This window comes from Suncus etruscus, chromosome 4, assembly GCF_024139225.1.
Source record: "Suncus etruscus isolate mSunEtr1 chromosome 4, mSunEtr1.pri.cur, whole genome shotgun sequence".
In the NCBI taxonomy this organism is placed as follows: Eukaryota; Metazoa; Chordata; class Mammalia; order Eulipotyphla; family Soricidae; genus Suncus; species Suncus etruscus.
Window position 1 is genome coordinate 3,800,017 of NC_064851.1, and position 25,632 is coordinate 3,825,648.

General features: G+C 56.7%; 1 protein-coding gene across 1 annotated transcript; it reads right to left on the reverse strand.

The window, feature by feature from the left end:
- Positions 1-1,307: 1,307 nt before the first annotated feature.
- TEF (TEF transcription factor, PAR bZIP family member) lies at positions 1,308-24,305 on the reverse strand. Its single transcript, XM_049771689.1, is given in 6 exon segments — positions 1,308-3,754; positions 4,728-4,948; positions 11,826-11,934; positions 11,936-11,991; positions 11,994-12,146; positions 24,124-24,305. Coding segments are annotated over 6 exon segments (858 nt in total). The 5' UTR covers positions 24,227-24,305; the 3' UTR covers positions 1,308-3,538.
- Between the last annotated feature and the right edge of the window lie 1,327 nt (positions 24,306-25,632).

Genomic DNA, 25,632 nt, shown 5'->3' on the forward strand with positions numbered 1-25,632 from the left:
TGCAGCTGGAGTGTGGGCCCCCCACCCCCGCATGGGTGACCTGTGCTTCCTGTCTGGGAAGCCTGGATCTTGCCACCCCTAAGAGCCTTGATCAAGTAGGGGCTGGAGTGGTGGGAAGCCTGGATATATATATTATATATATATTATATATATATATATATATATATATATATAATATATATATTATTATTTAAAGGAAGCCTGGATCTTGCCACTCCTAGGAGCCTTGATCAAGTAGGGGCCAGAGTGGTGGTGCAAGCGGTAGGGTGCTTGCCTTGCATGCGTTAATCTAAGACCATGATTCAATCCCCTAGCATCCCATGGTCCCTCAAGTCAGGAACCATTTCTGAGCATATATCCAGGAGTAACCCGAGTGTCACGAGGTGTGTTACCCCCCCCCCCAATAAAACAAGAAAAAGCCTTGATCATACTCTGCTCTGGGCTGCAAGGCACTTGTCTTGCACGCTACAAAACCGGGTCCGACCTCCGCATCCCATATGGTCCCCGGGAAGCGATCCCGAGTGGAAACAAGAGCCAGCCCTGTGGGGAGGAGGCAGGAAGGAGACACGGGCTGGGGACCTGAAGCTAGAGGGGCAGCAGGGTGACTAAGGATGATTTTCACATTTCTAAATGGGGCCACTGCGCAGGTCTTGGCCCCACAAGTGGGACAAATGTCAGCCTCCCGGACACAGGTGGTGCTTTAGTAGTACTTGGGCAGCTGGAGAGGTGAGACCCCGGCCTGAGGACTCTTCGCTGACTGCCACTGACCGCCACTGGTCCTTCTGCAAGGAAACCCAGATGCAGGAGTCCCAGGTGGGGCAACAGAGATGGTCCTGCAGAGTCGAGCACTTGGGATGCGGGGAGGGTGGCAGGGCTGTTAGGGCAACCCACCTTTGCCCTGTTTCCCAGAGTGTTCCTGCTCACCCCTATCTCTGGCTGGCAGCCTTCCCAGAGGAGCTGCTGACGTCAGGAGCTGCCAGCTGGGCTGGCCTGGCATCACAGTGGGGGGTGGGACAATGGGAGCTGGGTCCAGTGGAGTAAGGGCCTGTGTCCTGCCGGGTGGGGAGAGTGGGCGGAATCTCCAGTCCTTCTGCAAGCTGTCACTTTGACTTGTTCAAAATTCTTTTTATCTCCTTTCCCGTGAGTCACATAGGCAATGGCTTGCCTGACAGATAAAGGAAACTGAGGAATGACGTGGCTGGCCCAGGGTACCTGGTTGGTGGTGAAGGGTGCCTGTGTGACCCTCGGGGTCTTGAGCGAACATGTGAAGAAAACACGGGAAGGGGAAACACAAGACAACCCCAGGATTCTCGTCTCAAAATATCGGCTTTTATTCTGAAAAGGATCCACCGCTCCCCTCCCCAGCATCGTTCGGGCCCACCGGCCAGGACTCACTCGCACTCGCACACGCACATAAGGCCAGTGGGCTGCGCTGTGCTGCTCCCTGGGGGGCCGCAGACCCCACACACGCGAGCACATCACATGCACTTAGAAAAATAAAGCCAAGTGGTGGTCTGCGTCCCTCCCTGCACACAGCAATGCCCACCTGGAGTCATCTTTGCCGTTTTCTAGAAAAATTTATTGCACTTAATGAACAGATGTCAAAGGAATCGGGGTGAGGGGGAAATCTGGAAACCTGTCTCGGTTTGGGGCCTAGAGCTGGCAGCAGGAAGCAACCTCCTGGGGCTGCCTCCTCTCCTGTGGCCCCTTTGGACGCCTCAGGCCCCTGGGCCATTCTCTAGTGTGAGTATATACCTTTTTACCTAGACAGACATCTTCCTCTGGACACCTGCAACCATCTGGCTCATTCATGATTTGTCAGATCTGGGTGGCAGTGAGGCTGCCAGGGCACGGAGGGAGGGGCAGCACCCGCGCCGCGCCTGGCGCTGCAAAGCCCTTTGCTCATTCCTTCTCTCTCCTACAAGGCTCCTCTGAAGGTGCTGGAGGGGCGAATGCAGGAGCCTTGTCTTTGGCTGCTGGCCCGAGATGAAGAGGCCCAGAGGACCCGAGGGACCCCTGGGTCCAGGACAGAACCGAGCAGGCCCCAGGAGGGGAATGTGCTCAGCTGAGGGACACCCTCAAGCTCAGAGGCAGCGCCACACTCTGGGAAAGAACCATATGTCACCACCTGGGAGGGGGGCAGGCAGGAGGGGGGACAAAAAGGAGAGACCTTGGGCCACTGTCCCAGGTGCTAGGTCAGGGGGTGTCACAGGGAGTCATTTCTAGGCTTTAAAAAGTGAAACTGAGAAAACACAAACCAGACACTTTCTGGCCAAGGGACAGGAAGCGCTTTGAAGCAGGCAGGAGGTGCTCTCGGGCAGGGAACCGGCCTCCTGGAAGCTGGCCTGGCCGAGGAGGGGACAGGGGTGCCCGGGCAGGACATGGACATGCCGGATGTGGTTACCCGAGAAAGTGTGAGCGTGGTTTGAGCAGAACCACAGTCAAAGTCAGGCCCAAGGGAGGGGTAACCTCCCTTGGCCTTAGGGATCTTTGTCGGTCCCCAGAGAGGGGGGAGAGGTGTGCAGGTCCCCAAGCGCCCCCCCCACCTTAACATCTGTCAACAAAGTCCTTCAGCCCCTCTTCACCACAGGTGACTGCCCTGAGCAAATAAATACAAGAGTCTCGGAGCCCCTGGGCAACGGTCCAGGGGCTCCAGGGCTCACCTTCCAGGCCGACTGGAAGAGGAGCAGCTTCGAGGTCACCACACCCTGGGGCATGCTCTGGGACACAACTAAGGAACTGTCACCGTGTACGTGTCCCAAGGTCTGCTGGGACCTGGAGTCCCCTTGGGAAGAAACCCCGAAACAAGCCCTAGACACCTTCTGATCCAGTGAGAGCCGACTCACTGAGGAAAAGGGGTTCCCGGAGAAACATGGGCGCACCTCACGGTGGGGCTGGATATTAGGCAAAATGCCCACAGGTTCTCAGAGGGGTCCTGTCCAAGTCCAGTCCAAGCAGCAGCAGGAGGTCCTCGGGGCCCCTTCTCCTGGGGAGACGACGAGGAAGGGTCTCTCTTACTCTGGGGCTCCAGGATCAGACCCAGGCTGTCTGGGGGTCTCTCCCACAGCGGGTGTAGTCAGGTAGGAGGCAGGAGGATGGGGCTGAATGTGAACCCGTGGCTGGCAACGCTGCTGCAGGCAGGCCCGACCTGCGCCCACCACCCGGGGGCGGCAGAAAAGTAGCTGTTTCTCTGGGAGCCTTTCAGGGGGCGAGCGAGGCGGAAGACACCCCCAGGCCTGGACACGTGCCCTGCTCCCTGAGATGCATGGGTGGCAGCCTGCGGGACTCGTTCTGTGGAGCGAGGGAGAGTGGGGGAGTCCAGGAGCCCTGGGCTCGGAGGTCCCTTCGGATTCAACTGGGGCCAGGAGGAACCACACAAAACTGCCCGTGCCTGCCAGCCAGGAGACAAGGAAGCTGGAACACGACGGCTCCGGCGCCCCGACTGCCGGGAAGTGTCCGAAGTCTCCACGCATGGATGGGGTGTCATGGAGCTCCCAGCGGTGGAGGAGCGGGCAGAGCGCCCGGGCGGGGCACACGGTTACAAGGGCCCATACTTGGTCTCGTACTTGGACACGATGGTCTTGCATTTGCCCACCTCCTTGCGAAGCTCGGCCACCTCCGTCCGCAGTGCCGTGTTCTCCTTCTCTAGGAAGGCCGCCCGGATGGTGATCTGGTTTTCCTTCAGGCGACGTGCATCTCGTGACCGCTTGGCAGCCACGTTATTCTTCTTACGCCGTGTCCAGTACTTTTCATCCTGCGGGGAGTGTCCTTGTAGGCCTTGTTTTCCCCAGGAGACCCCCTGCCCAGCCCTGGGACTCTGCTCCAATTCACTGGGCTGTCAGAGCTCAAGCTGGGACCCAGGGGAAGGGGCTGCATGCAGCATGAACCCTGAGGGGAGGGCAGAATGGGGGTACAGAGAGAAGGTCCATGTGGAGACTGTTCCCACAAACCCATCTTTCTCTGTAGTGCTAGGGACTAAACCCAGGGCCTCTCGCGTGGATGGGCAGGCCCACTGCACAGCCATGTCATGTCTGGGCTCCCCTTACTGTTTTCTGGGTCACCCCTGGTGGTGCTCAGGGACACCTCAGTCTAGATCAATCCTAACAGGGCTGGGGGGGGGGCAGGTGGTGCTGGGGAAGCAAACCCTGAAGGACTCCTGCAATCAATGCAGGTGCTCCCCCAGCCAGCATTCTCTGTCCCCCGTCCCACCCACCCCCGGCCGACTTCCTGCACTCCTCAATGCCCCCCTTATTTGTGCACCAGGGCTAAAAACAGGAAGTTTCTCCCAGTCCGAGCCTGCTGTGAGCTGACATTCAGAGTTTAACTGCGCTGGGCCCATGAGCAAGGATCACACAAGTGTTTGCTTTCCACGGTGCTGCTGTCGATAACGCCCAACCCCCTGGGGAGAAGCAGGTCTGCTGACTCCCAACTATACCACAGAATGACGAGGAAAAGCAGGGCTGGAATTCGGCTCAGGCGAACCAAGTAGGGATGAGGAGGCCTTGCTGGGACTTTTCCAAGGCGAGGATGGAAGGAAAGACGCTAAAATCCTCCTCCCTTCCCCGTCTGCCTGCCAAGCGGCAGCCTTATCCCTGGAGATGGAAGCATCCCAAACTTTTTGTCCTTCAAAGGAAGGCTTGGCCTGGCCTAAATCCTGTGGCCTGGAGAGCGCATGCGACTGGGCAGTGAGCCTCGCCTTTCAGAGCTCTCGGGAGGGCGGCGCTTACCTTCTGCTCATCGGGCACAAAGACCTTCTTGGCCTTCTTGATCATAGGCTGGGGCTTCAGGTCCTCCTCGGCAAACTTGTGCTTCCGTGGGTTGAAGAGCTCCCCGCCCGGCACGCTGGAAAGGACCAGGTCAGCGGGGTCAGGGTTGAAGTTCACATCCACCTCCACGCAGTTGGGGTCGATGGGGCTGGGGGTCTCCCTCTCTTTCTCTACGGAGGATTCTGAAAGATACCGAGGCAGAGGTTCTGGAGGAGCTCCGGTCACCAGCTCCTGGCCCTGGGAGAAAGAGATGCATAGATACCACCACCTCCTGGCCTCCTTGCCAGATAAGAGGCCCTGGAAAAAGACAGGATTTTCCCACTGTCCAATTGCTGCCCCAATGTTAAGCCAAACAACCAATCACTGCACACCCTTAACTTCCTGTGATTTCAGGTTCTCATGTATTGTTTTATTTTTGGGGGGCCACACCCATTGATGCTCAGGGGTTACTTCTGGCTATGCGCTCAGAAATCGCTCCTGGATTGGGGAGACCATATGGAACGCCCGGGTATTGAACCTCAGTCCATCCTAGGCTAGCACTTGCAAGGCAGATGCCTTACCTCTGGTGCCACCACTCCGGCCCTCAGGTTCTCATGTAAACATGAAAAACAGCTGAATCTTGTTATGACCTTGATGGGTGAGGCCTGAGACGAAATTACACCTGCTTCTACTCCGGCACCCGTGGGATACACTGGCATCAGCATGCCCAGACTCGTGACAGCTTGAGAGGGACCCGAGTATGAGCCCTGCTTCTCAGAAAAGAAAGCAAAGGCTCAGGGGTGACATCCCTTTCCCATGGTCCCACAGACACTGATCAGGTGAACCATGACCCAGGGCTCATTCTTTCCACCTAACTTGACTGCTGCTTCAGAGCCACGATGCCACGGAGTCACGCAAAATCCATGAGCTCAAGAGACCACGGCATTGGCTACATGTAAAAAAAAAAGGGGGGCAGATATCGGTCCTGAGCATAGCTGAGTGACTCTAGGCAATGAGACAGGAATAGTCCCTGAGCAGGCTTGTTGTGGCTTCACAACCAAACACACCCACGCAAAGCCACTATGACCGTGTCCTATTCATTCAGTGCCGACACAAGACTATACAAAGGCTGACTCAGAGGTGTTTATGACACCTACAATACGACAGGTATGTCCAGGCAAAGACAGCTGTGGCCAAGTAACAACCCTCACCTACATGGATGTTTTCTTTGTGGGGAAGCCTGGCATCACACGAGATTATTGTGGACAAAAATCTATGCCAAAAGAAGTTGGGGCTGGAGAGATAGCATGGAGGTAAGGCGTTTTCGCCTTACATGCAGATGGTCGATGGTTGGAATCCCGGCATCTCATATGGTCCCCTGTGCCTGAGCATAGAGCCAGAAGTAACCTCTGAGTGCTGCTGGGTGTGACCCAAAAACTAAAAAAAGACGTCTAGAACAGTGCCTGCTTTCCTGGAGGAGGCTGGTCTGAGTGAGTAGGAGGCAGCAGAGCTGCCACTGGCCTCCCCATTGTCAACATAAATGTCCAACTTGGGTGTGGCCCCCAGTGTGTGAGTGCCACAGCCCACTGTGTGTGTACTCCTCGTGGGCACTACAAGTATGTGCAAGACCAAACCAGGGTAGGCGACCCTGCTACCATCTGTGCAATGGCTGGACTTGGCGGCAGCAACCAGCATGCCAAAGAGGGAGAGGGAGAACCATGCTGACAACATTCCAGAAAATGATCACCAGGTACACTGCGATGTTCAAGGTTACCAGTAAAGAAGATCAGTATTACAGAGCTGCTTGGATGAATGAAAGGGAAAATGAAATGGAAAGTTCCAGAAAACGGGCTGGAGAAATAGCATGGAGGTAGGGCATTTGCCTTCCATGCAGAAGGACAGTGGTTCGAATCCCGGCATCCCATATGGTTCCCTGAGCCTTCCAGGAATGATTTCTGAGAGTAGAGCCAGGAGTAAGTAACCCCTGAGTGCTGCCAGGTGTGACCCAAAAACCAAAAAGAAAGTCCCAGAAAACAAAATGTGGGGGGGGCCCAGAGCAATAGCACAGTGGAGAGGACACTTTTCCTTACATGCAGCCTGTTGTGTATGTACTATTTTTAGGGGATTACTTATGTTACTGACGCCTAACCTGATTGGGTGATTGTGCCCCTACCCTAGGGTGTGACCTGGCATTCCTGCCCCCCATCCTAGGGTCTAGTACCTGATTCTGCTTCCACCATTGGTTGGTATCTGATCCTACCATTGGGTGGTACTGATTCTGGGGGATAAAAACAAGGGTCTGTGGAAGGTGAGAGGCTTTTTGCTGGAACTAAGGCTGAGACCTTGGGACTCTAACCACCGAATAAAGCCAATATTTCCACAAGCCTGACTGTCAGCCGAGCTGTTACCCCGCCGTTTCACCCTCAGAACTGTCGGCTGGACAGGTGGCAGACGCGTGCTTCGAGCTGGAGGGGAAAGACCTCATCCTCCATCCCTCCATCAGTCAACCCTCTTCAGGGGCTGACTTGCAACACAGCCAACTCAGGTTTGATCCCTGTACTGCAAATGAGCCCCCCCCCAATACCATCAGGAGTCATTTCCTGAGTAAAGAGCCGGAATAAGCGCTGAAACACTGCCAGGATATGACCCCGAACAAAAAAAACAACAATAAAAGTAAAGCATAAGGGCCCCACTGACCCCAACAGTGATGCTCAACAGACACAGGATTCTCTGCTCCACGGGGCTTTCAGGACAAACAAAAGAGTGATTTCTTTTTTTTTTTGTTTTTGTTTTTGGGGCCACACCCATTCTGACGCTCAGGGGTTACTCCTGGCTATACGCTTAGAAATTGCCCCTGGCTTGGGGGGGGGACATATGGGAATCTCCGGGGGATCGAACCGCTGTCCGTTCCTATGGTAGCGCTTGCAAGGCAGACAACCTCTATGTCTAGCGCCACCTTCCCGGCCCCAAAAGAGTGATTTCTGTGGGCATCTAGACATAGAGCAGCAGCCACTAGCCAACCCTGAGGCACAGGATGGTTCCTCTCTAAAACCCAATGCAGAGACGGTCCTGCTCTAACATTAGGATGCTGCTGGGGGTGGGGGTGGGAGGAGCATTGGGCTGTGCCCATACTCTGGATGTGGGAGGCCTGGGTAGCTCTTCAGGAGTAAGCACTAACACAGAGCTGGAGAAGTCTCTGAGTGCCGGGATGGGGCCCACAACCCGTCAACACCAACAAAGCTGGAGCTTGATTTTGACTTGCAGTGTCGGGATCTTAGCAGCGTGTCGAGATGTGATTGGAGCTGGGGTCTGACTAAACTCAGGCACAGAAACAGCCCTGAGTCCAGGGGTACTGACTTATAAAGGGGCTGGGACAGGGACCAATGTGGTGCCAGATGGGAACTGGAGCTGCCAAACTCTAACAAGACAAAGAGGCAAGGTTGCCCACCCTGGGGATAAGACAGAGGGAAACTATGCCACATATGGTGGTTGAACCAAATGCCAAGATACAGGACAGGAGAAGGGGAGCCCTGGGAAACAAGGTGGCAACTTATAGAACATGACCAAGAGGTTGGAAGGGAAGGACTTTGGCGACATCCCCACCCACCCACCTCGCCATGCCCAGTGCCTAGAGAGCTCGGCGGGCAATGCTAGCAACTGACTCGGAGGCCTACACGTGACTTTGGAGGAAAAGGGAAAAAGCTAGTAAATCTGCTGGCAACTCTGTCGGAAACATATTTTCTTGAGTTCCCTCATCAGATCCAAACAACACACCGGTGACTGTGGGGAACCCAGCCTGCTGCTTGGACTATGAAGGCCCACACCATAATCAGATTTTGTGTTGAGTGTGTGTGTGTGTGTGGTGTGTGTGTGTGTGAGAGGAGAGAGAGAGCTGAGAGAGAGAGAGAGAGAGAGAGAGAGAGAGACGAGGAGAGAGAGAGAGGAGAGGGAGAGAGAGAGGGATGAGAGAGAGAGAGAGAGAGAGAGAGAGAGAGAGAGAGAGAGAGATGAGACGAGAGGACGAGAGAGAGGAGAGATACCTGGTGACGCTCAGGGGTTATTCCTGGCTCTAGCGCTCAGAAATTGGTCCTGGCAGGCTCGGGGGCCATATGGGATGCGGGGAATTGAACTGAGGTCTGTCCGGGGTTGGCTGTGTGCAAGGCAAACACCCTACCACTGTGCTATCACTCCGGCTTCCTTACTCAGGTTCTTTTCTGGTTTAACTCTGGGCCCACACCTAGTGGTGCTCAAGGGTCACTCCCAGAGATCATAAAGTGTTGGGGATTAAATCTAGAGCTTCAGAACAAAAGTCATGACAATCTCTCAATGTCAATGAACTAAATGCTCCAATTAAGAGATACAGAATGGGGCCCGGAGAGATAGCACAGCGGTGTTTGCCTTGCAAGCAGCCGATCCAGGACCAAAGGTGGTTGGTTCGAATCCCGGTGTCCCATATGGTCCCCCGTGCCTGCCAGGAGCTATTTTTGAGCAGACAGCCAGGAGTAACCCCGAGCAATGCCGGGTGTGACCCAAAAACCAAAAAAAAAAAAAAAAAAGAGATACAGAATGGGGGCTGGAGAGATAGCGTGGAGGTATGGCGTTTGCCTTGCATGCAGAATAAGGCAACTTCTTCTTTTTTTTTTTTTTTTTTTGGTTTTTGGGCCACACCCAGCGGTGGTCAGGGGTTACTCCTGGCACGCATGGGGGACCATATGGGACACCGGGACTTTGAACCAACCACCTTTGGTCCCTGGATCGGCTGCTTGCAAGGCAAACGCCGCTGTGCTATCTCTCCGGGCCCCCCAGGAGCGATTTCTGAGCATAGAGTCAGGAGTAACCCCTGAGCGCTGCCAGGTGTGACCAAAAAAAACAAAAACAAAAACAAAAACAAAGAGACACAGAGTGGCAAAATAGATCCAACATTCTGCTGACTTTAAGAAACATATTTGAATAGTCAGAGCAAACAAAGAGTCAAAATCAAAGGTTGGAAGACAATCCTTCAAGCAAACAATTCTCGCAAAAAGTCTGGGATATTAGGTATACAGAAAACTCTAGTCAGAACCTTTCATGACACTGACGCTAAAGGCATCTTCAAGGATAAAACAGGCTGATCAAGCAAGTGGAAGATAAACAACTGAGACTAAGAAGCTTCTGAACCTCAAAGACCTGGATACAAAGACACCCCCCTCCAGAATGGCAGAACTATTCACCCCAATGCCCATCTGGTATATCTAAAATATATAAGGTACTGGTAGAGCTCACAAGAAAATAATTCTAGCCTCACCCCAAAAATGGGAAGAAGAGATGAACAAGAAACTTCCTCATAAGAGAAATACAGATGGCCAAAGGCACACAAAAAATACTCCACATCATTAATCACCAGGGAGATGCAAGTGAAAACAATGAGGTACCATCTCACACCACAGAGACTGGCACACATCACAAAGAACAAGAACCACCCAGTGCTGGAGGGGATGTGGGGAGAAAGGAACTCTCATTCACTGCTGGTGAAAAATGTCAACTGCGAAGGCCCAGACTTTTTGAAAAACAATATGGGACATTCCTCAAAAAACTAGAACTTTAGCTTACCATATGACCCAACGAAAATGGGAAAGTATGCTGGGGGCTCAAAAACATAATGCAGGGGCTGGAGTGATAGCACAGCAGTAAGGCATTTGCCCTGCATGCAGCTGACCCAAGATGGACCCCTGGCATACCATATGGTCCCCGAGTTTGCCAGGAGAGATTTCTGAGCAGAGCCAGGAGTAACCCCCTGAGCACCGCCAGGTGCCAGATATGGCCCAAAAACCAAAGCAAAACATAACGCAGAAAGCCCTCTGCATCCTGTTCACTGCAGCACTATTCACAATAGCCAGAATCTGGAATCAACCCAAGTGCTTGAAACTATAGTACATCTATACACGGAATACTATGCAGCTGTGAGGAAAAAAAGTAATGAAATTTGGTTATATGTGGATGGATATGCAGAGTATTATGCTGTATGCTGAGTGAAATGATCACTCTGGGACAGAACTATGTGCTGAAAGGAGGTAAAGTAATAGCATGACATCCCCTTCAGTTATCAATATTGCAAACAGATGTTCATGAGAGAGAGATGAGAGAGATAGGAGGCGAGAAAAAGAAAAGAAAAATGTCTGACAGAGAAGCAGGTGGGTGAGGGCAGGAGGGCAAACGGGGACATTGGCGAGAAATGTACACTGGTGAGAGGATCGGGCTGTTGGAACATTGTGACTAAAACTCAATCATGAACAATTTTGAAATGATGCATCTCAGACTGATTCAATTTAAAAGTGTAGTATTGGGGCCGGAGAGATAGCTTGGAGGTAGGGCATTTGCCGTGCGTGCAAAAGGACGGTGGTTTGAATCCCGGCATCCCACAGGGTCCCCCGAGCCTGCCAGGAGCGATTGATTTCTGAGCAAAGAGCCAGGAGGAACCCCTGAGCGCAGCCGGGTATGACCCAAAAACAAAAACAAAAACAAAAATTGTAGTATTGAAAAAAACCTGGAGTTTTATGAAACTGGAGAGATAGTACTGCAGGTAGGGTGCTTGCCTTGCACACAACCAACCCAGCTTCGATCCTCAGCACCGTATACAGGCCCGGAGCACTGTTAGAACTTCTGAGCACAGAGGCAGGAGTAACCCCTGCTGCCAGGTATAGCCCAACACAAGCAAGAAGCAAACAAAAATATGAGTAACTCCTGAGCATTGCCAACAATGCTCTCTCTCTCTCTCTCTCAAACAAAAAGTAAAAAACAAAACAAAAGTAAAATGTGCCTGAGAGTAGCATCCTGTTAAGGTGCTCACGAAGATGAAGGGCGAATGTCTAGACAGAACAGCCACTGGAAACCCCTCTCCCCCATGACCAGCATTATCCTGAGTTTCCCCATAAGCCATGACCAAACACGAGGCAATGAGCATTCGAGGAAGCCACAGGCTGGCATTTGCAGAGCCAAGTAGAGAGCCCCCAGCTCTGCAGCCCACCACTCACATGACCGCTGCGGCTCGGGGAACTGTGCTGAAGGGAGGGATGTCCACAGGGCGCCCAGAGTAGCACCCACCTGTGCTGGACACGGTTTCCGAGGGCTGAAAGACGGCGGTGGAGGAGGAGGGCGGGGGACGCGGCGGGCGGAAGCCTGCCGACTCCTTCCCATCCAGCTCGGCAGCGGGGCAGCAGCAGGTTGTGGGCCAGGTGCGTGGGGCTGGCAGGGATGCCGTTCTCCAGCAGAACTCGTCCAGGTCCATGTACTCCAGGTGGAACGACTCGCCGTCATACGGGATGGTCTTATCCCAGATGGGCGGCATGAGCGAGGCCGACACGGCCATGGTGCTGGCCGCTGCCGCCTCGTCGTCCTCCAGCTTTTCCTTCCCTTTCTCCTTGTCTGCAGAGACAGAATCCAGAATGAGACATTGCCTAGCCCCTCTGCATGCTCGAGCAGCGGTTCTCACGCAATCAGCTGTGTCCTCCTGACTCCCTGCACCCCTCAGCCGAGATGCATTCAATCTTCGGGAAGGGCTGGTTCTCAGACTCCGACCCTGTGTGCCTCAGCACTGCCCCCCACAAGTCCGCTTTTCTCTAGCACCCCAGTCTGGGGTCTGACTCCGGACCATTCCCCCACAGGCAGGGATCGTCTCAGCTGTGTTCCTGCGTGCTGCTGAGCCCTCAAGTGTCCTCTGTTGTGACAGCACTTGGTAGTGGAAGGGACCCTGGCACACAGCACACATCTGTGTCCTTGGTAGGGAAACGTTCATGAGGGGTCTGCAGACCCCCAACTGGCTGTGCTGCTCCTTCAGGGCCTTCTGAGAGCATTCCCTCAAGAGCTCCCTGTCCTGGTACCACCGAAACAGGCAGGTTTCCTTGTGAAATAGGAGGGTGAAGGTGAAGCACAGAGCCAGTTTCCATCAAAGCAAAAACTAGTAAGGGGCTATAGCCCAAAGCACAATGGGGTGAGGGCATTTGCCTTGCAATTGGGCCAACCTGAATTCAATCCCCTGAACCCTATATGGTCCCTGAGCACTACCAGGAGGAGTGATGAGAGAGAGGAGAGAGAGGAGAGAGAGAAGAGAGGAGAGGAGAGAGGAGAGAGAGAGAGGGAGAAAGAGGAGAGAGGGAGAGAGGGAGAGAGAGAAGAGTGAGAGGAGAGAGGAGAGAGAGGGAGAGAGAGAGGAGAGAGGGAGAGAGAGAGGAGAGACAGGGAGAGAGGAGAGAGAGGGAGAGAGAGAAGAGAGGAGAGAGAGAAGAAAAGGAGAGACAGAGAGGAGACACAGAGGAGAGAGAGGAGAGAGAGGGAGAGAGAGACAGAGAGGAGAGAGAGGAGAGGGAGAGAGACAGAGGAGAGGGGAGAGAGGAGAGAGAGAGGAGAGAGAGAAGAGAGAGGGAGAGAGACAGAGAAGAGAGGGAGAGAGAGAGGAGAGAGAGACAGAGGAGAAAGGAGGGAGAGTGAGAGAGAGAGAGAGGAGAGAGAGAAGAAAGAGAGAGAGAAACGATGTCTAACAAGGCTGGAAGGAAATCAAAGTGACAGGGAGGGCTAGTCAAAGAGAAGTGGGAGAAAAGATCATGACAAGTTCATAATGGCTTTTCAAAATTGAGGGAGACAACTCTGAACTCTGGATTCAAAAGCGAAAAATAAAAATCCAATGCGATTATGTTATAAATAAATCATCCACACGTGAGCTCCTAACCCACAGCCAAACAGCAGATTAGTGCCACATAAATGGACACACCCAGTCACTTTTCTGACACCGAGAACTTGGTCATGGCTTCAAATACAAATGAACTCAAATTCTGACAACTGCCTCCTGTATGAGGCATTGGTTTAATAAGTGAAATGCAAGAATGTCAAGTTTTCATGGGGTGCGTGGGCCAGAATCTCCTCCTCCCTTGACATTGTCTCTGCATTCCGTTTGAAAATGATTCTCAGGGCCAGGTGTTTGCCTTGCATGTGGCCGACCCAGGTTGATTCCTGAACAAAAAAGAAATGCTCCGTGTTGGGTGAGGTCACCTGAGATCAAAGGAGGCAGGAGAGAAAAGACAGTCAAGAAGGCTGGCACCAGGGGCCCGGAGAGATAGCACAGCGGCATCTGCCTTGCAAGCAGCCGATCCTGGACCAAAGGTGGTTGGTTCGAATCCCGGTGTCCCATATGGTCCCCCGTGCCTGCCAGGAGCTATTTCTGAGCAGACAGCCAGGAGTAACCCCCTGAGCACCGCTGGGTGTGGCCCAAAAACCAAAAAAAAAAAAAAAAAAAAAAAAAAGAAGACTGGCACCAAACAATGAGTTCTGGGGCTAAAGCTGTAGGATAGTGGGTAGGGTGCTTGCCCTCCAAGTGGCAAATTGAATTTGATCCCTAACAACACATATCATACACTAGCTCCCCAGGATGTGATCCATTAAAGTCCCCCCAAAACAAAACAAGAAACTCAACCAGTAAATTTTTAAATTTGCCTAACACAAGCAATTAAAGATTTCTGATCTTTTTTTTGGAGGGGAGATGTATTCTGGGCCATCCCGAGCAGTGCTCCTATCTGGGAAGCTCAGGGGATCACATATGGTGGCTGGGATCGAATAGGGGTTAGTCACATGCAATATAAGTGCCTTTCCACTTGGCCCCAGATCAGTTTTTAGAAGAATGAGTTCCATGCTGAAGGGACAACTGAATCCAAGGCCCATGGCGAAGGTCAGACTGGCCTCAGTGGCTGCCAGTGACACAGCAAAGAGCAGCAGCAGAGGTATGGCCTCACGGAGTGACCTGGACAGCAGTCTCACTTGAGACCTCCTCTGCTTCCCTCGTCTGAAAGACGGGGAGAGGACCCTAAGGAGTGTCCAGAGACCAGTTCCAAGTACTCTGTGGTTCACTGCAAGGACAGGGGAGTCAAATGAACATTGCTTGTTGAGAAGTGGAGCAGGAGCTGGGCAAATGTGCACACCTGTCCGGTGCCTTCTCTGCAAAGACCCTGAACTGCAGAAGCAAATGTTGGTTCCCTGAGGAGAGGGTTTGGCCTCACCTGATGTGTCGGGGCTATTAATAAACCAACCACACTGACAGCCACCAGGCTCGGGAGCTGCCCGAGAACACACCCCGGAAAGAGAAATGGCACTTTAGGGAGGAAATGACCTCCAAGTCAGGAAAATCACGGCAGGCCTCTTCCCAAACAGCTAAGCCCTGGATGGGTTCGAGAGAGGCAAAGAAAGAGCTCAGAAAAACACATTCCTAGTGCCCCTAACCCCCCACAGTAGGACACCCTCCTGCTGTCCCCTGTGGCCCATGTTTCTGGGAGGGAAAACAAGGCGAGCATGGCCACTGGGTCCCAAGTTTAGATGAGTCCCCAAGAATCAAACCATCTGACTCCCACCCTTCTCACCCCATGCCCCTCCAGGGCAGAGATGCAGAGGGGGCTTCGTGTTCTCTTCCACCCCATCGGTGCTCAGCCCACTTCCCAGGGGGGGGGTGTACCTCGGAGCTGGGGAAACTGGAGGGCAGTTACCCCCCCCAGGGGCAGGGTGGTAAAAAGCCACAAGCTAAGACTAAGGGCGCCTGCTATGGTGCATCAGCGCTCCCCGACTTCCGTGGGACTGGGGTGGGGTGCGTCTCAAAAATGCAGATTCCCTTGGGCCGAAGAGATAGCATAGAGGTAGGGCGTTTGCCTTGCATGCAGAAGGACGGTGGTTTGAATCCCAGAAGGCATCCCATAGGGTCCCCCTTGCCTGCCAGGGGCGATTTCTGAGCATGGAGCCAGGAGGAAGGAACCCTTGAGCGCTGCCGGGTGTGACCCCCCCCCCAAAAATAAACCAACCAACAAACAAAAACAAAACGAAACAAAAAACGCAGGTTTCCCTTCCAGAAGCTGCAGAGGCGGTGGGTTGCGTGGAGGAGGGCAGGGAGGTTTCACAGCAGATCCGAGAGCCCGGTAGGAGGCTCCTCATCAACCGGGGTGTCCTAGGGAGCCCCTGCAAGTCGTGGAAGCGGTGGCTGCAGCCGGGGGACCCTCCTTGCCCGAGACCCTCCTACCACGGGCCCTCCGAGCTCACTCCATCCCCAGCCTCGCCCAAGGCGGCTGGACCACTCGGCCCGGACCTCCGCCAGGCCCCGGCGAGGCCCCGCCCACAAAGCAAGCCACACCCACCACAGGCACCGCCCACCGCCAGCTCGGCCATAAAGACGAGCCCCGCCCACCGGCTGGCCCCGCCCCTCACCAGCTCGGCCATAAAGGCGAGCCCCGCCCACCACCAGCTCGGCTATAAAAGCGAGCCCCGCCCACCGGCTGGCCCCGCCCCTCACCGAGGCGCGCCTCGCGCGGGGGGTTCTCCATGAGCTTCTTCAGCACCAGAGGGAAGGAGCCCGGCAGGCCCCTCTCCCCGGCTGCGCGGCCCGGCCCCGCCTGCGAGGGCTCCACAGGCGGCTTCTTTCCGCCGCCCGACGCGTCGGACATCGTGATGCCCCGCGCGAGCGAGCGAGGCCTCCCTCGCCTCTCCCCCGCCCCCCGAGAGGGGCCGGAGCCTCGCGATGGCCTCAGCAGCCGAGACGAGCTAGCGGCTCCTGCGCAGGCGCGCGGCCGCGGCGCGCCCCCGCCTCCCCGGGCTTATTAATTATTCATGAGGCCCGGCCAGCGTCCCGCCCCTCAGCCCCCAGGTCGCGGCTCCTGATTGGCCGGCGCCGCCGAGGCGGGCCGCTATTGGCCCGGCGGCCGGCCGAGGGGCGGGCCGAAGCGCGACACGTGCGGCGCCAGGTGAGGAGCCTCGCAGCTCGCGTCCCGCCGCAGGCCCCGCCCCTCCCCGCCCTGTCCCGGCCCGCCCGGCTGCCCTCGGAGGGGCGCCGCGTCACCCTGATTGGCGCCTGCAGGCATCCGCGTCCCGGCCGGCCTCTTGAGGGGCGGCAGCCCTTTGCCCACCGCCGTCGGCCCCGGGCGGCTTGGCCTTCGCCGGCTCCCGCTTCATGGCCCCCCCGCCGCCCTCCTCCTCGCAGACCCAGCGGTGGGACCCGCGCGCGCCCGCCTTCCTGCGCATCCCCAGCTCGCCCCGCCGCGCGCGAGCGGCGCCCGGGGCCACCTTCCCGGGAAGCGCGTGACGCACCAGTCCGCCGCGAGGGGCGGGGGCCGCGCGGGCGATGAGCTCGGCCAATCAGAGCGGCCGCCCCGCGGGTCACGTGCCGCCGCCGCCGCGGCCGGTCGCGTACGGGTGGGGGGGGACCGCGGGGGAGGCGCGGCGCAGCCAATCGGCGCCGGGCGGGGGCGGGGCCGGGCGGCAGCACGAGGCGCAGCACGTGCGGGGCTGCGGCGGGGCGGGGCGGGGAGGGGAGGGCCGGGGCGGGGCTTTGGGGGAAAGGCCGAGGCCTGGGCGCTGGGTCGTGGGGTCGCGAGTTCGAGGCCAGCCCGGGGCGCAAGGTGCACCCCGCCTCCCTCCTTCCCTCCCTTCCTCCCCAGGCAGGCACCTCGGGGTCGGCTGAGGCCGTGCTCTAGTGGGTGTGGGGTTCTCCCCCGCTTTCTGGGGCGGGGTGCACAGAGCCAGGGAGGGGTCCCCCTTGCAGGCCAGATGACCTTGGGGAAAGTCCAGTGGGTTTTGCACAGGACCTGCTTGCTTCCCGGACCATCCAAGTAACGGGTCGGGCCCAATTGGGGCGCCCCCCCTTTAGCCCCCCCCCAGGCCCCCAAACGGGGGGACGTGCCTCTCTCGAACCCTCCCTTCCTTCCTTTTCCTAGAAAAACAACCACCAACTCCTTCACACGGCCGCCACCGAGGGAACGTTCCCGGAGCACCACCGCCTCCTTGCTGAAAATATCACCACTGTGGGGGCTGCGGGGGACGCACCTCGTGAGGGAGGCCTCGCCCGGCAAGAGCACCCCAGCACCCTGCCTGTACCCCTCGACCACTGCAGCACAAAAGAGAAAATAACAACTCTTGACTCCGGGGGAGTGTTCCCAGGGGAAGCGGGAAAATCAGGGCGTGCACCGCAGAAATGTTGGGAGGCTGCTCAGCCGTGGCCCAGAACTTTGCGCCCCGGCCCAGAACTTTGCACCCCACCGAACCCCAGGCTCCTCCCTCCCTCCCTCCTCCTCGGCTAGCAGGGACTTTGCTTGGTTTGTATACCTGTCCCTGCAGTGGCTGCCCCCCCCCCCGCCCGCCCCATGCCAGGTGGGGAATGGGAGGTGCAGGCTGGCATTCAGCAATTCAGGGGGTCCTGCTGAGGCCCTCTGGGAGACCTCTTGCCCCCCACCCCATTAGGCTGGAAGGGGCTTCTGGAGGCCCTGGGCAACCCCTGAAGCCGGATTCCAGAACCCCGCTTTCTGTTTCCCCCCTTCCCTAGCCTAGGTAGGGGACTGGGGACCACTGGGATGGATGGTAATGACTGAGCTAAAAGCTCAGAGGAGTAAGATTTGAGCAGGGGGAGCCCCCCTGACCGGCCACCCCATCCTGGTGATTCTGGCCCCATCACATCTAGAGGCTACACCCCTAATTTCCTGCGGAGATACTGAGCTAGCTGAGGTCTTCAAATTCCCCAGGCCTCATTATAGCGTGAGGGGACCCAGGTGGGGGTTCCCTGAACCAGACATAAGGGAGAGCCACCACAAGTGGCAGTTTTCTTGCTTCCCTCATGATTGTCAGACTTATCCAATGTTTTGGTGTCCCCATTACACCAGGGGCTCTAAACACTGCATCCCCAGCTGTTATCAGCAGATTCAGTCAGTGGCTGAAAGACCCTTTCAAAGGGGTATGTGCCGGGAAATGGCCATAGTGAAGCCTTTCAAAAGTGCCCGTCGGGGGACAGTGCAGACACGGCCAGTGTGACATTGCGGTGAGAAAAAATAATTCTCAAGGCAGGACAGGATTGATAAGAGCATGACTAGACATTTTATAAAAAAAATATTTGGTGCACAAAGTTGCAATATATTGAAATATAAATTCAAAAGGGCGCTGGGGCGAAGACTCAAGGGTGGGAGCATCTGCTTTGCACATGCAAATTCCCTTGTTCGGTCCCCTGACACCTCATTTCTGCCCGTCCCCACTCCTGCATCACTGCACAAGTAGTCTTGGTGGCCCTGAGCACTGCTGAGTGTGCCTCTGGTGTCCGTCCAGCGCCACTGAGCTCAAACACTGAACCACCTGATCAGGTCATCTGAGTATTACCAGGAGAGACCCCAACTCGCTGAACGCTGCTTGGGAGGTCCCTTGCCCCTCTCAAAAAAAAAAATAGAGTAAGAGGGAGTAAATATTTTTGTAGCTGTTTGAGACACAGCGGCCCAAAGGGAGACTGCCATTTGGCATCTTTGACTCTGCTGGAGCGGCTAAGTGCGGGCTAAATGGCAGCAATGAGGCAAGTCGGGCAGGGAAGGCGAGATCGCACCTCGTGCTGTGCTGTGCTGGCAACTCCCCACAGCACTGTCCCAGGGGCAGCGCCAGTGTGTGCTGTGCTCATTCTCCAGCAGCCTCCTGGGGTGCCCTGGCCCCCATCCCGCTGCACCTCTTTCTGCCTCTATCTGCAGAGATCCCTGCATGGCTTTGCCTGAGAGCAGGTTTCCTGGTGTCTGCGAGCCCCGTGAAGAACGAAAGCCCAGAACTCAGTGTTTCGAGGGTATGTCCTTCTAGGTGTGAAGTGGTCCCCCATGTGACAGTGCAGCAGGTCTCAGAGGCAAGTGGGGGCCTTTGACAGTTGCCCCCGTGGGCTTGGGAGGCCGGTGTGGGCCCTGGAGCACAGGCCACGGAGCCTTCCATTCCATTCCTTTCGGAAGCAGGCGTGGCTGTGCTTACCTGGGAGCCGTGGCTGGGATCCAAGCTGCCTACCTGGCCTCCACCTTTCCTTTCCCCTTGGGCTGTGTTGGGGCAGGAATAGACGGGGACAACGAGGGAAAACAGGAGGCTGCAGGCCTCAGAGACCAGGACGTGACTAGCTTGTTTCCAGAGCCGACTGGGTTTAAACACTTCTCTGGTGCCCCAGAAACCTGCCAACCAACAACTCTGGATAATACTATGCTGCTCAAGGGCTGTTTCCAGCTCTGTCTTTGGGTCATTCCTGGCTGTGCTCAGAGCTCAGGGAACCATATGGTGCCTAGGATTGAACCAAGGCGAGCTACATGCAAGGCAAGCGCCTTAGTCCTCAAACTGAACTCAGTTGGGCATATGGAAAAAAAATTATCTTTCATTAAGTTATTGTTTTGGGCTAAATTCCCCAAAGCCATCTCTGCAGGTACCCCAGAGTGATTTATTTTGCTTTTTTTTTTTTTTTTTTTGAGCCATACTCGGGGATGCTCAGGAGCTACTCCTGGCTTTCTGCTCAGGAAACTTTGGTGTGCAGGGAATGGAATCAGGGTCATCTGCATGTAAGGCAAACACCTTCCCCACTGTACTATCACTTCACCCCCACCCACATAGTGATCTCTTTGGCCAGAGAATCTGCAGCCAGTTAGCCAGAACCACTTGGTCTCCTGGGAAATGGGATCTTCATGTGGAAGGGCTGAGTGATGGCCCAGCTGCCAAAGCTCTCTCCAAGCCCAGCTCCCTGCGCCCTAACCCAACACCAAACACAGGCATGCGTGCAGCTTTATTGGTGGTCAGAACTCAGTAAACATCTGTAGCCTCTCTTTGTGGGTGGTGTTGGCTGGAGGACTCACAAACCTTCCAGTGCCCAACGTTCTACATCTTTGGGTGACTAACGTGAAACCACAGCTCTTGTGTGGGACGAGGGGGAGCTGTGTACCTGGGTCTGTCTGAGGGGTGAGTGGTGGGTGGAGGCTCTCCACTAATCCTCAGCCGTCTCCCCAATTGTGCTTAGGAATCCCAGTTTCCTATTTGGCTCACATGTTCACCCCTCCCAGGGTTTTCATTACCCAGATTGCCTGCCTGTCACGCTTCCTCTGCTTTCCAGAAGTAGGAGGCCTTTGGGTCTGATTCTTGTGGTACCTGTTGTGACCTTGTGCTGTTTTCTTTTTTTTTTTTTGGGTCCCACCTGGCAGCACTCAGGGGTTCCTCCTGTTCTGTGCTCAGAAATCACCCCTGGCAGGCACGGGAGACCATATGGGATGCCGGGATTCGAACCACCATCCTTCTGAATGTAAGGCAAATGCCCTACCTCGAGGCTATCTCTTCAGCCCCTGTGCTGGTTTCTTAAACCTCTCTCTGTCCAGCATCAGATGGGCTCAGTTCACGTTGGCAACAGGCAAGGCAAGCACGCTACTCACTGTCCTAATCCTGTGGCCCCTGCTGAAGTGAGATCTTACTCTTTTTTTTTTTTTTTTTGGTTTTTGGGCCACACCCGGTAACGCTCAGGGGTTACTCCTGGCTATGTGCTCAGAAGTTGCTCCTGGCTTGGGGGACCATATGGGACACCGGGGGATCGAACCGCGGTCTGTCCAAGGCTAGCGCAGGCAAGTCAGGCAACCTTACCTTTAGCGCCACTGCCCGGCCCCGAGATCTTACTCTTAGTCCACTTGTATTGTTCCGGGAATACATCCTCCTTCCCACTCAATCACCTCTCTCCAGAATGGGGGGGGGGGCAGAGGGCTGGCAGGCAAGGGTGACAGTCTCACTCCCAGGCCCTACAGCCATTCCTCACCTCCCTCACACACTCCGGCAGCCCCGTCACCTTCTTGCTCTTCCAGGGCCTTTGCTCTGCCCTAGTCTGAGGAGTCTCCGTGGGGCTCCCTCTTCCTCACCTCTGGCTCCCCAGCTGTCACCCTAGGAAGGCCTGGTCTGGCCTCAAGTGCCCACTGCAGGTGTGGGCAGGGAATGAACGGTGCTATCTCCCCACTGAGTCTCAGTTTCCCCATCTGTAGCAGGTGGGGGGGGGGTCCGTGTCCTGCAAAGCCATTTCAGAATTGGCGACGGAGGTGCCTCAGTGATCTCAGCACTTGCTCCTTAGGCAACTGAGCAGAATTGAAGCTAATTCCAGCTAATTCCATCCTGTGGATGGTGCCTGGGCATGCCCCTGCTGAGGAGCCTCCGATGTTTCCCTGATTGGAGGAGGGACCCCAGATCGGGATGAGGCACAGAGGTCCCGGGAGAGAGCACTAAAGGGCAGCCTGTCTTTCAGACACTTCCTGCCATGATGAAGATGTTCCTGAGGCCCAAAGACACCTCCTAATCAGACCCGGAAGGCCCGTCCCTCCTCTACCTCAAACTCAACCTTAGCTTCTGTGTTTTGCTCCGAATCTCCCAGGCCACTGTGCAAGTGGCCACCTGGACCTTTATTGAGAACCTTCACATTCAGGACAGTGGGGCTGCCCCAAGTCCGTCTTCTCGGCCTGCCCAGGCCCGGGATGCCCAAGCCCTCCTCCTGTAGCCCTGCCCTCTCTGTTGCAGGCGGCTGGCACGTGGCCCCCACGTCCCAACATGTGTTTCCAAGGAGACGACCCTTCTGTGCTCACCCAAACTTGCAACATCCAGGTCTTTGCAAGAGCTGTTCAGGGAAGGAGAGTGAAGAGAGGGGGAGGAGGGTCGGACCGTAAACATGACATCGCTGGCAGGAGCTTCGTTGGACATGCCAGTGTGCAAACCCTAGCCCTTCCGCTGACCTTTCACCAGGCCACGGCCTCAACAGCAGCCATTGCCCTCCTGTGACTCCAGGTAGGGACCCCGCAGTCTCCCTGCCTGCTCCACACAGAAGCTGTTCAACTTTGGGCATCACCATTCACATGTCCCTGAGGAGGCCCGAATGAGCACAGGGGCCCGAAAGTCGGAGGTGGGGAGAGGCAGGACAGGGTACAAAGAGCTAAGAGGCTGGTGGAAAAGTGGATCTTTCTAGAAGCTGGAAGAGAGAGAGTCAGTGGTCTGGAACAGAATCTAATTTGTTTTCGATTTGGGGCTATACTTGGTGGTGGTCAGGGGACCCCGCAGTTTGGGGCTCCCACATGCAAATCCCTGTGAACTACTTCCTTGGCCCTAGAATCACCTCCTGGAAAACCATCTTTGGGACAAGGGGCAGGACACCGAAGAAAGAGAAGCAGGGCTTGGGGTACAGGCCTGCAGGCCATGACCTGAGTTCCTCTGCTTTCAGGGAAGCTGGTCCAACTGTTGGCCCAGGGTGACAGGTCTCCAGGGGACTGGTGTGTCCTGAAGCTGGGGGTGGGCTGGAGCTTGGCAGCTCTGCCTGGGAAAGTCTGCTCGGCCAGGGCGGGAAAGAGGTGCAGAGCCTGCAGGTAGGTGGCAGCAAGAGGGACAGGGGTTCAAGGTTGGACCTCAGCAAGGTGGATCAGAAAATGGAAGGAGAGGCTGCAGCTGGGATTTCTCCCACTCACCCCAGTTCCTTGCACCGGACTCAGTAGCACACCCTGCCCATGACCCCCATGACCTCGGCACTGAAGCCTGCAAGGTGCTGCCGGGGAGAGGAAAAGGGCCTGTGCTTGGGTCCCAGGCTCCTCAAAGCAGAGGGTGGCCCTTTCCCGGAGGGAGAGCAGGTCATTTCCAGGGCGTTCAGCGCCTCAGCTGGCTTCCTCACGCCCAGTGGGAAGGATGTGTGTGTGTGTGTGTGTGTGTGTGTGTGTGTGTGTGTGTGTGTGTGTGTGCTTTTGTGCATGTGTGTAACAGGAGAGGCTGCGCTAGTTCAGGTGGCCCGTGGGTTGTGTGTCCCTTTAGTGTTCTGTTTGGGGGGGGGATGTTTTGGGGGCACATCTGGCAGAGTTTGCAGTTGCACCCAGGAGTGCTCCAGTGGCCAGCAGTGCCAGGGCTGGAAGCCAGGACTCCTGCCTGCAAACCGCACCCTCGCCCCATCTCCCCGGTCCCGAATACTTGGGTTCTGAGAAAAGCTTTGGAGTGTGGGAAAGCAAGCAGTGATTGCGGGTTGGGGGGCAGCCATGGGGTGTGCACCGTCCCCCCAACCCTGCTCTTCTCATGGCACCTGCCCAGTTAGCATCGCTGCGTGCGGTGGGGGGACTGAGAGAGGGCCGGCCCCAAAGCGATCTCAGGCAGGACTGGGGTGGGGGGGCCTCTTGGCGCGGGCAGTGGGCTCTGCCCGTCCGTCCTCCACGCCCCCTCGCCCCGCCGCCCGCGCCGGCTCCCTTCCCTTCCCTTCCCTCCCCTGTTTGCCTGCGTCTCCTAGGAACGGCCGGGCGCCGCGGGCCCTTACATAACCGCTCCGCTCCCGCGCTCCGTCCGCGCTCAGCCCGCGCCAGCGCCGCACGCACACGCGCGCCGGGACAGCCGCTGCTCCGACTCGAGTGGCCGGCGCGGGGGGCGGCACCGGAGCGGCGGGCGGGGCGCCCCGTTGCCAGTCGCCCCTCGGCCCGCCGCGGCCGTGCGGGAGCCACCGGCCCGGGGGCGGCCCGGCCTCGCCTCCCCGCGGCGCCCGCCTCCCGCTGCCCCCGGCCAGGAAGGGGCCCGGTGCCGCCCGCCCGCGCGCGCACGCACGGCCCCGATCGCCGGCGCGGGCTCCTACCTGTCCTCTGGTCGGACCAGGGCAGCGAGTGCTCCAGCAGGGACTTGAGGACCTCGGGCATGTCCATGGCCGGGGCCACCGCGATCCGGTCGCCACCCGACATGGCCCGGCGGGGAGGCGCGGGCGCGGGCCGTGGGGACGCGGCTCGGAGCTGGAGGCGGGCGGGGCGGGAGCCGAAGCAGCCAATGGGCAGCGCTGGCCTGGGCCGCTGTCCGCCCCCGGCTCGGCTGCAGCCGGCCGGGCCTTCCCTTCCCTTCCTTCCCTTCCTTCCCTTCCCTTCCCTTCCCTTCCCGCTGCCGCCGCCTGGCAGGGCGGGCCCGGCCCCGCGCCAGCCTCGCTCGGCACGTGGAGCGGTGGCGCCAATCTCTGACAGCCGCCAGCCCGGCCTGTTACCTAACTTCGCGAGGGAAGTTCTCCCTCGGGCCAGCCGGGGCCTGCACCGGGCGGGCAGGGCGAGCGGCCAGGGCAGCACCGAGACCCCGAAGTACACGAGCACCTGGGAAGAGAAGGCCGACTCCCCCACCTCCAGGCCTTGGGCTTGGCCAGATTTCCATGCACGCTTGGAGCCCGGCATCTGGCCCTTGGCACGCTGGGCGTGCTTGGGGCATCTGCCCATCTGCTGAGCCTGAAGCCTGGGGAAGAGGTCACGCCTGTGCCCAGAGGGCAGATGAGCAGCTGGGCGGTGGATGAGCATCTCCAGACCCCAAAGGGAGACACCACCTGCAAACCGACTTGGGCTCCCCTGCCTCTTGGTCTGGGGGTCGACCAGGGTGACAGTCGCCTGTCGGTTCCCTCTCCAGCTCTGTCACGGGAACATGTGTGTGTAGGCGAGGCCAAGGCCTATGTGTCCCCTGGCACAGAAGGCAGGGTCAGCAAAGGCTCACAGGTCAAAGGGTGTCTGGGCCTCATTTCTGCCCCTCCCAGGTGGGCTCTGCGACCTGGAACCTAGCTCTCTGTGGCCTGAGAGATATGGTAGTAGAGGGAAGGGGAGGGCACTTACCTTGTACACAACGACCGGTTTGATTCCCAGCACCCCATATGATCCAGGTAGGAAAGATTCCTGAGTACAGAGCCAGGAGTAAGCCCTGAGCATGGCTGGGTGTGGCCCCAAAACAAACAAACAGAGATTGTGCCAGATTGGATGCAATAATATTTGGTTCCCAGCAATAACTGATCTGTTGTTCCTCGTGGCTTTTCCAAATCCCATTTGACAAACAGAAACAGCAGGAGGGGATCAGCCCGTGGCTCTGTGGTAGCATGTACCTTGCAAGTACCCGAGCCCCTGACTTCCACCAGTCACCACGTCCCAAGAACCCCTTCTGTCCCTGCAGCCCCTCACATGTCCTTGAGTTCCCCTTCTCTTCCTCCCTGATAGCTTCCCCTAATCGGAGAGGGGGTTCCTTTCTCATTAGTTAAAAATTAATTTCTAATTTCATTTTATTTCTTTTTTTGTTGTTGTTGTTTTGGGCCACACCCAGTGATGCTTAGGGGTTACTCCTGGCTATGTGT